A 14,707-nucleotide genomic window follows, 5' to 3' on the forward strand; every position below is an offset into this window, starting at 1 on the left:
GTGCACCGGGCCTCTAGTGTAATATAAATTGTCATATCATAATATGATATAATCTGGAAGATATTCTTTAAAAACAATAACCATAAAATATCATCAGAGCTATAATTACTAAATATTGTCCAATATCCAGTTAGTGTTCCAATTTCCCAATTGTCCCATAGGGTGTTTTTTGGTAACAGTTTGTTTAAATCAGTATTCAGATATGGTCCATATTATTTAATATTTTACTGGAAATAGAATTAAGGCACAGGACAAGATTTTCCTATAAGTATGTTCATTGCAGTGTTATTTAGAATGGAGAAAAAGCAGGAGAACGTAATCACAAAAAAGGATGTATGACCTAACAATAGAACGTAGTCAGCAACTGGAAACAATACTGCAATGAACAGAAAAGGTCCTGGAAACTGAGAAAAGCAGGTTATAAGCCAGTATTTCTACTTTGTATTTTTGTTAATAAGGTATATATCTCATTTGCCTGTATCTGAATCGTAAGGGCATGAGCGACTTTAATTTTCTCTTAACTGTTAGAATTAAATCTCATCTTTCTCCAGCGATCACGTATGACTTGTGTAATAAAAGGTTATTAAAGATAAAACTGCCGCAGCAGCGCCTCTTGGCAGTGGTTTGGTTTCATGTGGAGGGAGTTATGTTTGGCACGCTATGCTTTCTCCCTACCATGTGTTTCCTCATGTGATCTGCTGAGCAGCCCTCTGAGGCAAGAAGAGGCAGAAACCCCGGGAGGGCTGTGCCTTCACCTGACGCCAGCACGCAGCTCTACAAAAGCGCCTTCAGAGGGCTATTGTTCACTGCTCGGGACACATGATCTCATGAGCTCTCCACATGCCATCCTGCCAAGGTAGGAGGCGGAGACGTGCAGGGACTGGCCTTCCTTTCACAGAGGGGGAAACTGAGGCGCGGAGGACTTGACCTTTTCCTCACACCCCTCAGGTTGGTCGTAGGGACTGACTTTGGCTCAGCTGTCTGGTGCTGGCCATCACCCTGAGACTCTGTTTTGCATCGTTTCGGGGTTTCACCATCTCAGTGTAGGTTTGGCCAAGGGAGTGCTGAATCCCGCCTCATTGTGACATACCACACCGCGTTCTGTGGTTCGGGATCTGACCAAACTTGCTTGGGTTCTCCACACCCATCTCGGGTGGGATTGGCTTTTGCTTGTCTCTGCTTTCAGTGACCTATTCACTTTCTGTCCACTGTCACCTCCTCTAACCTTTGCTGCTGATGTCCGCAGCCCCGGAGTCCCGCTCAGCGAGTGTCCCTTATGCCGGGCTCAGGCCTCCTTTGCTCTCTGAGGTCCTCACCTGGGCCTGCCCGCACCGTCTCCTGTCTCCTGACTGCCGTCCCGGCACCAAGCCCTCCCCACCCCCACCACGCTCCTGCTTCCACAAGTCTCCACTTGGCTTGGCCCCACCTGTGCCCTGGAGCTGGTCCTGATTCCTCCTTCTCAGAATTCTCACCTGTACCCTGCAATTTAGTTGTCTATTTCTTGTTTCCTAACCGTGTCTCCAAATGTCCATCTTTCTCCCCTCAAAGACTGCGGGCTCCCGGCAGGCAGACGCTTACTGATACGGCAATGATAACAGCTCTGGGCACTCCTTGTGTGCCAGGCCCAGAGCTGGGTGGTTCACATATTTATCTCATCCCGTGATGACAATAAACTTGTGTGATTATTCCATTCGACAGATGAAGGCACTGAAGCTCTGCGAGGTTGGGTAACTTGTCCAGCGCCACCCAGCAGGAAAGTAATAGAGCAAGAATTTTCACCGTATCTGTCTGACTGCAAAGGCCATGCTTCTCCACACGGCACGTACTCACTGCTGGCTGCCTGGTTCAAATTTCCTTGCGTGTTCTTCACAGTGGCATCCACAGGGTCCTCGTTTTCCGCAGATTCTTATCAGTAGACAGTAAGTACTCTCTCTGGCCACTGTGCTCGGGGCCTGGCTCCTCTGAGCCCAGATAGTTGGCTAGAATCCAAACACTCCAAGCTCTGCGCGTCCCTCCCATACCCACTTTCTTGCTTCTGCACACCCTCCACAGCCCCACACTTCTCTCTCTTGTCTCTCTCTGCCTAAGCAGTCAGACTTTCCCTAGACCACCAGGGTTCCTTGGGCCTCTGTAAGATATCTCTTGATAGAGTTGGTAAGAAAACGGAGCTGTGGATTAGCCAAAGGCCCAGAGGAAAGAAACCAGACTAAGACCGACACTGCTGCCTCCCCACCCCACCCCACCCCACCCCACCCACTTATGGGGCTCCCAAAACCCATGGGAATCCTGCCCCTTCACAGCCACCCCCTCCCCCAATCAGAATCTTTGCTTCAGGCTCCCAAGCCCTTGGGCTAAGCCCCACCCTCTCCCAGCATCCTAAAGTTTGGGGGCTGCATTCAACTGAGAGATTTCCAAGAAGAGGTGTGTTGGAGGGACTTGTGCCAGGGCACGTGTCCTGGGAAAACGGGGAAGGGGGCAGCCACCACCGCTGTCTCTGAAGACATCCGCGTTTCCAGACCTTCTGCCCTTTCCCCCTCCCACCAGCCCGGGAGAGCAGGGACCAAGCTTGCTTATTGTCACCTGACGCTGGGCAGCCACTGATCCCATTGGTGGAGCCAGATTGGGTCTGGCTCTCCCGTTCCTTCTCGTCTTCTCTGCCTCTCTCTCCTCCACGTCGCTTTGCTTTTGCCTCTCCTTGTGCTCGGCTGGGAACATCGCCTCTCCCGGGGCAGCAGCGCGCTGCGGAGCAGCAGGGGCCGCCTGTGGGGCATGGAAGAAGCCTCCTTCGCAGCCGTGAAAGGAGTAAGAGGAGCCGGCGGCGAGCGCTGCTGCCTGTGACCCGGGCATCCAGCCCGCTGCCCCTCTGCCTGGGGAGCCCATCCGCACAGAGCTCTCTCCCTTCCCTCCCTTCCAGGTCTCCCTCTGCAGAGCCTGGTGGAGCCAGGTGAGTGCCCTTCCTCTGCTGTCAACCCCGAGAGGGACTTGGGTGGCGAGGGGCTAGGAGCTGGGGCCACTGAGGTCCTGCCACTGCTTGCAGTGCCCACCTGGATTGCCAGGGCCAACGACCTTGTCCCCTTTCCCCCAGGCCCTTGGCCAAGGGGTTAACAGCTGGATCCTGTCCCCAGGGCACCACAGTTAGTCACCCCGTGACCATTCTGCTGCAGTCAGCGATGCCCACAGGGACAGTGGGGTGGCATGTGGTGCTTTTCTGAATGAGCATGGGCAAAAGGTACCATAGCCGTGTGTGCACCATGCTTGGGAGGAGACTGGAGGTTTGCCTGCGCAGATAGTTCTGTCTGCATGCACTTATGTTCATGTGTGGGTTTTAACTGCTGTGTGGCATGTCTGGGAACATACGTTTCTTGTACACGTGAAGCACATGTGTGGGGGATCACTTATCAGAGTAGCCTGTGAATACATGTCAGGAGGGGCAGCGTGAAGCCGTGTATTTGTGGGTGGACACATCCCTTGTCATGTGTGTGGGAGTACATGTTGACGGAGGGTTTCTATGTGGGAGGTGCGACTCGCAGCAGGAGGGGGGAGGTAGGTGGAGAGTGTGGGCAGAAGCCCCTGTCTGTGGTCAGAGCTGCGTAGGTAGGCAAACCTGTTGGCATATGAAGGCTCGGCTTTGGCAGAGTGTGGCCAGACACAAACGTATTTTCAAAGTCTGTGTCTTTGAGCCTTGAGAAGACTTGAGGGCGAATGCCAGAATACGGGCAGAGGTTGACGTGTGTGCAAATAAATATACATGGTGTGCCAGCGGGCATATGGGTTGCATGCCTTCTGTGGCAGTGGCATGCATGCATGTTGGTGCCTGTGGTTCCCCCCCTAAATTACAGCTTTATGAGAAGGTATGCGTACATACGTGTGTGGGAGAGCCTGTGGACTTTAGCATGTGAGAGTCTGTGTGGCGGTGACAGCTGGTGGAGGGGAACTTGCTGGGCAGTCTTAGAGTGTGGAGAGTGGCAGAAGGTCCCTGCGTGCGTAGGGGAGTGGGTGGGAGTGAGAATGTCTGAGGAGGTGTGTGCGGCCTGTCTGTGGGCATATTTGGTGCGCGCGCACGTGTGCGTGTGCGTGTGCGTGTGTGTGTGTGTGTGTGTGTGTGTGTGTGTGTGCTCGAATGCGCGCGCCTGCCTGCTTGTGGGTGTGTGAATGCTTGTCTCAGGGTGGATTCACACAGGAGTGTGGGTGTTTCTCAGGTGTTGTCTCAACCTGTCTCTCACACCCTGCCCTTCCCCGGTCATCTGGGCTTGGAGAACTGGGGTTCATGCCCACCTTTGGCCCACCCTGGCTCTACTGATCTCCCAGTGTCACTCATGGCCACTCTCCCAGTCTCGCGTGGGAGTAGAATGTAGGTGGGGAAGGCTGACCCACGTCCTGGACATCCCAGCACCAAGCACGCTGTCCTGTCTCTGGGAGACTGAGGAGTACTGAGGCAGCGGCAGGTGCCCCTCCCCCGCAACTGGCCAAACCTACACTGAGATGGTGAAACCCCTCCCCCATGTGGGTGGGAGACAGCCAGCGAGGCCCTCCCTGGGGTGGGAGTATGTCTGTGTGGGCGTGTGTGGGTGCATGTGCGAGTGTGTGTGTGTGTATGTGGGGGCACATGCCTGTCTTGCTGGGGAGCTCCTCACTGGGACCTCGGAGGATGGCATCTTCTCACCGCTTCACAACTGTCCCCAGGAATTACAAACTGGTTTCTTGTAGAGTTGTTTCCAGACACCCTGTCCCGGTCTGCTTTCTTTTGTGGCGGGCCTGGTAGCACCCCCATGCTCATCTACCATAGGATTCACGAGGCCCACTGGCGTTTGGCTGAACCTCACAGCAGGCGGGCATACACTTTAGGGTGGAAAGCTAAGCGGTAACAAGGACTCAGGGAACACCCTGGGAGGGGTAAGGGCCATCACCCATACGCTTTGCCCTGTGCCTGCCACCCAGGCAGCCCACAGGCTAATTTAGAGGTGCCAGGCTCCAGAGCAGGCTTAGTTGACAGGAAAGTGTGGGTTGAATCTTCTGGAAGCTATAAATAGAAGTACCTGCTTTCGAAGGCACAAGGTACCCTTACCCTAGCGCCTGGGTGAAGAGAAGAAGAGGGAAGGAGGAGAATGGAGATGACACTCCAGAAATCTGAGCTGTGCTGGGACTGGGCTTGAGGCAGACCCGGGAAGCATGAGCTCGCCTGGGTACTGAGCAGATGTCCCAGGAGAAAGCCCAGCCTACACTCAGGCTCCTAGCCCAGAGACGGCCCCTTCCCTCCCCTCTCCCCTCCCCACCCCGCTCCCCAGGGCTCCAGTGAGCAGGCCAAAGTCAGGGCCAGAGTCAGCGCTTCCTGGCTAAGCAGTGAGAGTGGTGGTCCTTCACACCTCGGGGAGCAGCCCGGGGAAGGAGTGCAGGGGAGAGGGGGGGGCGGGGGTGAGAGAAAATGCCATTGCTTGAAAGAAAAGGACAGAGAAGGAAAACGAAATATTGGTAAAATTATGTGCACCTATGCATACATACACGCCACACATGTCATGTCACACCCACACGAGGGAACACAACTTTCACGTAATGGTAAAGGGGTGAGGGCTCCAGAGTCAGACAGACCTGAGTTGGAATCATTTTCGAACTGTGTGACCTTTGGCATCTTAGTACCCCCAACTTCAGCTACCTCATCTGTAAAATGGGTATAATAATAATACCTACCTATTGGGAGCTTAACGTGAGATGCTGTTTGTGAAAGTATCAGCACTTAGCCTGCAACAGGCGTCAAAAGTAAAACGAATTACTTAAGAGGATCAAGTGCCAGAGGAAAGAATATAGCGGGGAAAGGGGGAAAGGGAAAGAAGGATAGTGGGAAGGTGATGGGTGGGGGAAGGTCTGCAGCTTGTACTCCTCCCGCCACCCGTGGATCCACGTGCACTGGCACCCCAGCCCTGTGTGGTGGTGACCCCTGTGGGTCACCCCGGAGAGGAGGGGTCCTGACCTCCAGAGCCCGGGCAGCCTGGGCCTCTTGGCTGCTAGCGTCCCCCTCCTGCCTGCACCCTCACACCCATCTCCTCGCTGGGTTCTTCCGGTCTCTCCTAGGCCTCACACTGTTCTCTCCACCCCCACCCCTTTCTCTTTTCACGCCTGCTGGCTGAGGGCCCCCTCCTCGGCTCCATCTGCTGAAAATCTGTCCCGCCTGGCGTTCTCCGCGTTCCCACTGCCTCTGCCACCTGTCAGGTGCCGTCTGCTCTGCAGACCCCTCTTAGGAGAGCCAAGAGCCCGGGGGACGCCCATCCCACCTCCAGTCCTCCCCTCCAGTCTTCCCTGTGCAACCTTGCCATCCGATTCGACGGGGCAGGTGCAAACAACGGCTCCTCGAGGTCCCACCTCGGAAGGAATGTTGGGAAGAGACATTCCAGAAAACTGCACGGTGGGGCGGGAGGTGCTGACGCTCCCTCTCCTCTCAGTCCCCACAGGAGCCAAACCAAAAGGGAGCATGGAGCTGCTGTCCACTCCCCACAGCATCGAGGTCAATAACATCACCTGTGACTCCTTCCGCATCTCCTGGGCCATGGAGAACAGTGACCTGGAGAGGGTCACCCACTATTTCATCGACCTCAACAAGAAGGAGAATAAGAACTCCAACAAATTCAAGCACCGGGTGAGCACGTCTTCCTCACACCTGCTCGGGAGGGAGGCAGGATAACGCACGCCTGGAGCTGATAGCGGGGAGCTGGAGAGGCCTGATTCCAACCCAGGCTCTCCTTACTGTGTGATCTTGGGAAAGTTAGTTAACCTCTCTGGGCCTGAGTTCCTTTGCTGGCAAAAGGGGAATAATAATCACGGCAGCCCCTGTAGGCTTGTGAGAGGCATCTGTGAGGTAATGTTTGTGTGCCGTTTGGCTCGGGGCCCAGCTCACAGTGAATGCCGTTATCGGCATCGTGACTAGGGCTTTGGAGAGGCGGGAAAACCCGGGCGGGCCACGGCATCACACCTGGGGGTGCCTGGTGGACGGGGTGGGTACCATGGGCTGTGGGCAGGGGTGGGGCCCTTTGCAGGGTCCTTCAGGCCCCTGTGATCCTCTCTGCCCCTGGCCCTCTGGCCTGTTGGCTGGGTTTAGAAAATGCATGTGAGAGAGTCCCCTGTGGGCTGGGGCGTCCTTTCCCTGGGTTAAAGCTGGTGTGGGGGGTGGGTGGGAGGAAGGCTCCCATCTTCTAAGCTGGAAGAACGGCAGGGGAAGAGTGAGGTGGGAAGAAGCTGGTTCCCACGACGACAGCATCATGTGGGTTACTCACCCTCTCTCTTTGGAACTGGCTCCCCCGATCTGGGTGTCTTTTGGCAGGCCAGTTGCCACGGTGACGTGAATGTTCAACACCACCCCCTTAACCTCCTCCCAAAAGAATAAGGCATATTTTCCCTTCCTCCCTGGCTTCTCAGCATTGGCCGTTGCCGTGGAAACGGCACTGCAGTGTGCAGAGCTCTCGAAGTCTCCCTCGAAAACGAAAACGGAGGTCTGGCCGCCCTCAACTTTGTGGGCTTCCACCCCCGTGGCCTTTCTCCTCGGTTCCCGAGAGAAGGGGCATCAGGGAGTTAAGGATGATGGAGGCAGGGGAGTGTGTGTGTGGCCTTCCCAATGGCCCCTGCTTGCTCCTGCAGGAGCCTGGTGGCCAGGACACCCAGCCATCGAATCACCGAGACTCTGGCCCTCTTCCAGGAGGCACGGGGTGGGGGGAGGTCTGAGGGGAATGCCACGGTTGGGCATGACCCCCAATGTGACTCTTGGCTCTCGGTCTGCACCCCATGTCTCAGGATGTTCCCACAAAGCTTGTGGCCAAGGCTGTGCCGCTGCCCATGACGGTGAGAGGCCACTGGTTCCTGAGCCCCCGCACGGAGTACAGCGTGGCGGTGCAGACGGCAGTGAAGCAGAGCGACGGGGAGTACCTCGTGTCCGGCTGGAGCGAGACAGTCGAGTTCTGCACCGGAGGTGAGGCGCTGCCGGTCTGTGCTTTTGTGCATCCGGTTTAGTGATGGTCAGGAGGGGGCTTCGTCTCTTTAAAAAACCTTTTATGTATCTGTATCTATGTCTATGTCTATGTCTATACATCTGTCTATCTCTATATGTAGATACTGATTTCAGAAAGGAAGGGAAAGGGAGAGAGAGAAAGAAACATCCATGATGAGAGAGAATCACTGACTGGCTGCCTCCTGCATGCCCCCTATTGGGGATCGGGCTCGCCACCCGACATGTGCCCCGACTGGAATGGAACCGTGACCTCCTGGTTCAGAGGTTGACGCTCAACCACCGAGCCACACTGGCTGGGCAAAGGGGCTTCGTCTTAACATAGCAGATACGGTGACCACCTGCTTACACCAGCACCAGGCTTGGGCCTTCAGGGAGACACAGGTAGATGAGACCTGCCCCTGCCCCACCCCCACCCCCTCAAAGCCTATAGTGCAGGAGGCAGATGGGAGCACTACTAATCATGGTGACAACGTCATTTCTATAAAGGGCTGGAGTCACTTTTCTGGCTTGGGGCAAGCATGTTTTTCTGAATCATGGTACAATGCACATAACATAAAAGTTGCTATCTTAACCATTTTAAGTGTACAGTTCAGTGGTATTAAGTACATTCGCATGGGTATGTCACTAATCTCCAAAACTTTTCTTCATCTTCCCCTACTGGAACTCTATACCCACTGAACAACACCTCCCACTCCCCCCTCACTGCAGCCCCTGGCAACCTCCATTCCACTCTCTGTCTCTCTAAATTTGACCCCTCTTGGTATCCCATGTGAGGGTAACCTTGCAGCATTTGTCCCTCTGTGACTGGCTTATTCACTTAACATCGTGACCTCAAGATTCATCCGTGTTGTAGCATGTGTCAGAATTTCCTTCCTTCTTAAGGTGGGATAATACCACATTGTGTGGCTAGACCGCGTTTAAGCAATCGTTGGTTGCTGGATGCTTCGTGGAGCAATCACATTTTGCTGGTCTTGAGCCTCCACTTAGCCTGAGAAAATGATCCTTGCTCAGCAGCCCCACAGACTCTCATAGCAGAGCTCAGCTTGGAAATTCCGGCATGAACAAGCAAAAAAACAGGCTCAAGTGTACTTGCTCACTGATGACCTAGGTTCTGTCCCCGCAGTATTCTATTCTTTTGGTGTCCATGGTGAGAACTGCCCCAGATCTCCCTCTGTCACAAGGAAGGGGCAGGGGACAGTTTTAGCCCTGGGCCTCCGAGGCGGCTGGCTCCACCCTCTGCCAAGGTCTGTGCCCTTTGCTGTGTCCTTGAGCTGCTGTTCTCTTTTGAGTGGTGCTTTCTCTTAGCTCAGCTGCACACCCCACTCTCTGAAGGTGCTTCCTCTCACCGTGGGGAAAGCCTCTTGGTGTACCCCAGAACTCCACGTGTGGTGGGAACTTAATTCACACCGGGGAGCTGGGGATGGTGGCAGTCCAGTCCATATTCCTCTTGCCAAACCCAGCACCCTGGCCAGGGCTGCATCAGCAAGGAGGAAAGGACACCTTTTCTAATTGGCACCAAGGCGCTGTCGAGGCTAGCAGCAGCCCGGCTGGGGCCTCTGGGCTTCGGCCCTGGCCCTGGGGGAGGGTCCAGTTTCATGCATGAACAAGCAAAAAGCCAGGCTCATGGAAACACTACCTTGTTTCCATGCTTTTCTGCTTTTCCCGGGATACGAAGTAGAGTCCTCGCCCCAGACCTGGTCCACCTAAACACTCACCTCAGGGCTCGGCAGGCTCTCCAGGAGTCTCCCCTGTAATGACAACTCGCTTCCCCGTGGGTGGTGTGGGCAGCCTCTGACCTGCTGGGTTTGAGGGCTCTCCCTTAAAGGACCTCAAAATCGCCCCCCCTCAGTCCTTCATCTGCCTGCTGGTCCTCCTTTCACACGAGGCCTAGGACGGCCTGGAATGACAGCCCCGGGGGCTGTATTGTATAACCGGGCAGCCCGGCCCTTGTCTGAGGCAGAGAGTCCTGAGCCTCTGGCACTGAGGGTGCAGAGGTGATGAGGACAGACAGCCTCCAGCTGGCCCATTCCCACGTGGCCCAAGATGCTGTGAATGTTTGGTGTCCCCTGCTGCTCTGAGCACAGAGATGGGTTGGCATTCACCTTGTGGGTGAGGGAGGGGGAGGGGCTGTAACCCTGCCTGGCGTCGGCTCACCCACCTGCCCTCTTGCAGATTATGCCAAGGAGCACCTGGCGCAGCTGCAGGAGAAGGCCGAGCAGATCGCAGGCCGCATGCTGCGCTTCTCTGTCTTCTACCGCAACCATCACAAGGAGTACTTCCAGCACGCCAGGTGCGTGCAGCCCTGCCTGGCCCATCAGGTCCCTCCTCCCTCCCTCAGCTCTGCCTCAGCTGCCCAGGCTGTTTGATGTCACCCCAACCTTGTCAACTGCCAGATCCTCTGCACAGAGTCGCTATGCCCTTCCACCACAGGCTGACTCTGGCGGGAGGCATGGGCAGGGGTAGAGGGGTGGCTGCTGGTGGTTTGGGATTGAGCTCCAGGAAAGCAGAGGGCACTCAGGATAGAGCTGCCTGGGGCACTTGTGAAAACAGGCCTGGGTGAGTGAGGACCCAGGTGGAATCCTCCTTGGAGGCAGTTCCTGTCCTGTGAAAGGCAGGTATCTCTCCAATTCAGGCCCTGGGTCTGAAGGGGAGGTGGTGAGGAGAATGTGAGTGGGTTCTGAGTAGGAAGGATTGTGGTCTTCACACTGTCTGCTGGGGAGCCTGGGGGTTCCAGGGTGTGTCCCAGGCAGCCCTGAGGGTGGTGCTGAGGGGTCGTTGAGGAACTCCAAGGATGGAGCTTGGTGGACCTCACACCTATCAGTCAACCTGAGCAGTGTCCATTTTATTGCCTACGGCCCGCCTATCTATAACTCCCTTTGGGAAAAAAGAGAGGGGTTCCACATCCAAAAATTCCTGATCCAATCAATGATGTCATCCAACACCTTCAGCCGGCCCATGGGGAGCCTGAGACCCAGAGGGCCAGCAATTCACTAGTCACTTAGGACAGCCAGGACCAAGCAAGAGTGAGGCTGGGCCAGGGGCTGCCCATCCCCCGTGACTGCTGACACTGCTCCAAGTCCATGTCCTAAGGCTGGGCCAGGACAAGCCACCACCAGTATTGTCTGTCTTTATCATGGTGTCACTCTGACCCTACCCCAGGGCTGTGGGGGCCTGGAGGGCCTCTGGAGTTTGCACTGAAGAAGAGAGGCAGTGAGGTGAGTGGTTAGGGCACCGGCCCTGTTTGGGTTTCTCTATCAGAAAGCAAGCAAAAGACAGAGAGCACCATGCGTGCCAGAATAGAGAGAGGACTAAAGGCAGAATCCCCTCGAAACCCTGTCTATTGTGGGCCAGTCCGGGCAGATGGAATGTGATAGGTGTGTGTGATGACTGAGTAAAATCCAGTGTCCTGCACATAGTAGACAGTCCAAGTTTTGTTGAGTGCAAATGCCTGATGTTCTTGGAAGGCTTTAGAGAGAAAGGGATACCGATGCTGGGCCTTGCCGGATGAATAAGTGTTCGCCAGGCCAAGTAGAGAAAGGCGGGATGGGAAGTCCAGGCAGAGGGCAGAGCCCTGCAGGGGCAGAGGCAGGAAAGAGCTGGGGTGGGGTTCCCCTGTGGCTGGAGGTTGTCACCTGTGTGTGTGTGTGTGTGGTGGGGGTGGTAAGAGGTGGAGCCAGAAAGGCCAGATTGTGATGGCCTTGCTTTTCCCTCAAGCTCGATCAAAGGGCTTTTTGCTGGAGAACAGCAGGTCCAGGCTTCTCCTCTGTGAAAGAGTGGGCTGGATCAGCCCATCTCCTCCCCGCTCTCGCATTCTGGAACATTCTATTTGTGATGGGTGGAGGCGGTGGCTGGTGGGAGAGCTGGGAACTGGGCTGGCTCCCTTCTTACCACACACAGCAGCCAAGCCTCAGCCCAGCTAACCGGTGGCATTTTCTCTTCCCTTTGGCACTGTCCCTGGGGTGGGCAGGACCCACTGCGGGAACATGCTGCAGACCTACCTGAAGGACAACAGCGGCAGCCACGGCTCCCCCACCAGCGGCATGCTCCACGGCGTCTTCTTCAGCTGCAACACGGAGTTCAACACCGGCCAGCCCCCACAGGACTCCCCCTACGGCCGCTGGCGCTTCCAGATCCCCGCCCAGCGCCTTTTCAACCCCAGCACCAACCTCTACTTTGCGGACTTCTACTGTATGTACACAGCCTACCACTACGCCATCCTGGTGCTGGCCCCCAAGGGCTCCCTGGGGGACCGCTTCTGCCGAGACCGCCTGCCCCTTCTGGACATTGCCTGCAACAAGTTCCTGACCTGCAGCGTGGAGGATGGGGAGCTGGTCTTCCGCCACGCCCAGGACCTCATCCTGGAGATCATCTACACTGAGCCCGTCGACCTGTCCCTGGGCACCCTGGGGGAGATCAGCGGCCACCAGCTCATGAGCTTGTCCACTGCTGACGCCAAGAAAGACCCCAGCTGCAAGACCTGCAACATCAGTGTGGGCCGCTAGGGACTCCCCGAGAGCTGGGGGGCTAGGGAGAAATGACAGGCGGGTGGTGGTGGGTGACTTCAGTTCAGGGAGCTGGCTTTCTCTCTCCTGCCCCCCTACCCTCTCCACGCTGTCAGCTCCCCTCCCCCTCCTCTTGGCATTAGAGGTAACAGAGGGTGGTCCCCTTGGTAGGCGTGGCCCACCCACGCCTGGTAGACTGGGAAAGGCTCTTAGCCTCAGTAGGTTGGTGGGAGCAGGGGGTGGGTTCCTGGAGACGTCCTCTTTCCTCTGCTTTCCCTGCCCTGCTATTTCTCGCTTCCTTCCAGGCCTCCATCTCACGGAGACTTGTGGCCTCTGGGCTGTTTCGGGGAAGCCTCTCTAGGCCAAAGCCCACGTGTAGCTTGCCTGCCTCCCGAGGGGACACGGAGCTGTGGGGTGCTCTTCCTTAGCCCCACCCACCCCACTCAGGACCACCAGAGGGTGCCCCTCGCTGCTCAGCCGGGCCTGGGGACTTCCTACTCCAGACCTGTCCTTTCCTCTATAAATAGTCGCCTGCACACCCACGTCTTCCTGCCCCACGGCACTTGCATGGGGAGAGCAGTCCCCTTCACCTGCGCTCTAGAAAGGGGCCCTCTTTTTCCTCTTGGCTTCGGGGCATCCAGGCTGTTGGAATGTGTCCTTTGTTCGGGAGATAGCACAGATCCTAGCGGACCTTCTCCCTCGCCCCGAGCGCTGAGGTCTGGAATGGCAGCTACTGGGGTCGAGGAGGGGGGAAGAGACCCCTGAGACCCAGAGGGACCCCTTTCTGAGCTGGGAGTGGGTCACCTCTTGTCCTGAGGGGCCTGGTGTGGAAGTAGACCTGAGGGCTTGCCCACAGAGCCCGGTACCTGCCTGGCCGTGAACTCGCTAGCTCTCCGTGTGTGATCTGGACTGTGGTGTCCCTGCCACCTGCCTGTCGCCCCCGCCCACTGGCACTGTCTGCACTCCCCTTTAGCCTGTTGTTGGAGAGTCCCTTCCCTGGGGAGCTCCTGTTGGAGACTTTCCTGGACCCAACAGCATTTTTACCTGTTTTCCTACTTTTGTACGGGTCACCACGGTGGTGAGGGTAGACCCCCTGAGACAAGCAGACCGGGTGGGGGGCGAGGGGAGAGGTATTGATGGAGGCAGCTAGCTGTCTGGAGATGATGGAGGTGATGTCAGGTGGAGGAGAACAGCCTCCATAGTGACAACCCGATTTCTGTGATGAAGGACAGAAGGGGCCGCAGGCCAACAAGGCCATGTCTCAGTGAGGGGCAGGTGGGACAGCTGGTCGCCTCTTCTGTAGCCACGGGGAGCGGTGTGGTCAGCTGTCTCTGTGGCATGGATCAGGTCTGGGGGCCTGGGAGATGCATGGAGTAGGAGAGGACATGGCCCGCAGGCCCTCTCCCCCTCTGCTGGCAGCATCGCTGTGCGGTGGCCCGCTGCCCTCCCTTGGCCCCGTGTCTGCCCTGGGCTGGGGCATGCCTGCCTGTGCTGTGCTTGCGATGTGTACCAATAAACAAGCCACCATGGCCTGAGAGCCCCACCTCTCCTTGGACTCTGGGAGTGCGGGTAGGCAAATCACACTGTCACGGAGGAGCTCGCATGGGCATGCCCCCAAGGACAGGGCGCCGGGAATTGTCTCCAAGAGTGTTCCAAATCCTGCTGCGGGAAGCAGAGCCACATCTCCTGCTCGGAAGGGACTTTGGAGGTCATTTGGAGTTGCCCTGCATGTTGCAGAAGGGGAAACTGAGGCCTCTTAGGAGAGAATCTGTACCAATCTGGAGGCCTAACCAAGGTCCCCAGGTTCCCCATTTGGAGCCCTTCCCACTGCAGCGTCAGACCCAAATGCCACTGAATTCCACCCCCTACCCCAAGCCCTGTCCCATCCCCAGCAGGGCTCCTCTTTTGCAGATCTGAGTCACCTCTGTGTCTATTCTTATGGACTTATTAAAATGATCCTCTGCTGGAGTGGAAAAGCTCCAGAAAAATTAGAGTCACCTCCCAGACACTGCCTGGCTCAGGGCCAAAGAGCACGTGTCACAGAACCTCCTAAAGCTAGGAAGGAGGGCAAAGACCAGTTCCTGAGGGCCTACTATGTGTCAGGCATCTCGCCAGGTGGTTTCTTACATCAGCTTGTTTAGTCTTCACAATGGCTCTGTGCCGAATTCACATTTAACAGATGAAGAAACTGAGGCACAAGGAAGTTAAAAGGCTT

The 14,707-nt window shown here is 56.3% G+C and overlaps 1 protein-coding gene across 3 annotated transcripts; it reads left to right on the plus strand.

Annotated features, from left to right (window-relative positions):
* Nucleotides 1-779: 779 nt before the first annotated feature.
* PHYHIP (phytanoyl-CoA 2-hydroxylase interacting protein) lies at nt 780-14,029 on the plus strand. 3 transcript variants are annotated; one of them, XM_028160628.2, is made up of 7 exons: nt 780-948; nt 1,699-1,919; nt 2,915-2,944; nt 6,435-6,628; nt 7,777-7,951; nt 10,163-10,280; nt 11,958-14,029. In XM_028160628.2, the coding sequence occupies exons 4-7, from the start codon at nt 6,464-6,466 to the stop codon at nt 12,490-12,492; spliced, it is 993 nt and encodes a 330-aa protein (XP_028016429.1). In that variant the 5' UTR covers nt 780-948; nt 1,699-1,919; nt 2,915-2,944; nt 6,435-6,463; the 3' UTR covers nt 12,493-14,029. The 3 variants fall into 3 exon arrangements, with proteins under 3 accessions (XP_028016429.1, XP_028016430.1, XP_008149716.1); XM_028160629.2 differs by lacking the exon at nt 2,915-2,944; XM_008151494.3 differs by lacking the exons at nt 780-948; nt 1,699-1,919 and having other exon boundaries at nt 2,542-2,944.
* Nucleotides 14,030-14,707: the final 678 nt, after the last annotated feature.

This window comes from Eptesicus fuscus, chromosome 6 (genome assembly GCF_027574615.1).
Source record: "Eptesicus fuscus isolate TK198812 chromosome 6, DD_ASM_mEF_20220401, whole genome shotgun sequence".
In the NCBI taxonomy this organism is placed as follows: Eukaryota; Metazoa; Chordata; class Mammalia; order Chiroptera; family Vespertilionidae; genus Eptesicus; species Eptesicus fuscus.

Coding starts and splice junctions, on each gene's coding strand:
- PHYHIP (XM_028160628.2), top strand. CDS start 6,464: ATGGAGCTGCTGTCCACTCCCCACAGCATCGAGGTCAATAACATCACC. Junction 6,629..7,776: donor CCAACAAATTCAAGCACCGG/GTGAGCACGTCT, acceptor CCCATGTCTCAG/GATGTTCCCACAAAGCTTGT. Junction 7,952..10,162: donor AGTCGAGTTCTGCACCGGAG/GTGAGGCGCTGC, acceptor GCCCTCTTGCAG/ATTATGCCAAGGAGCACCTG.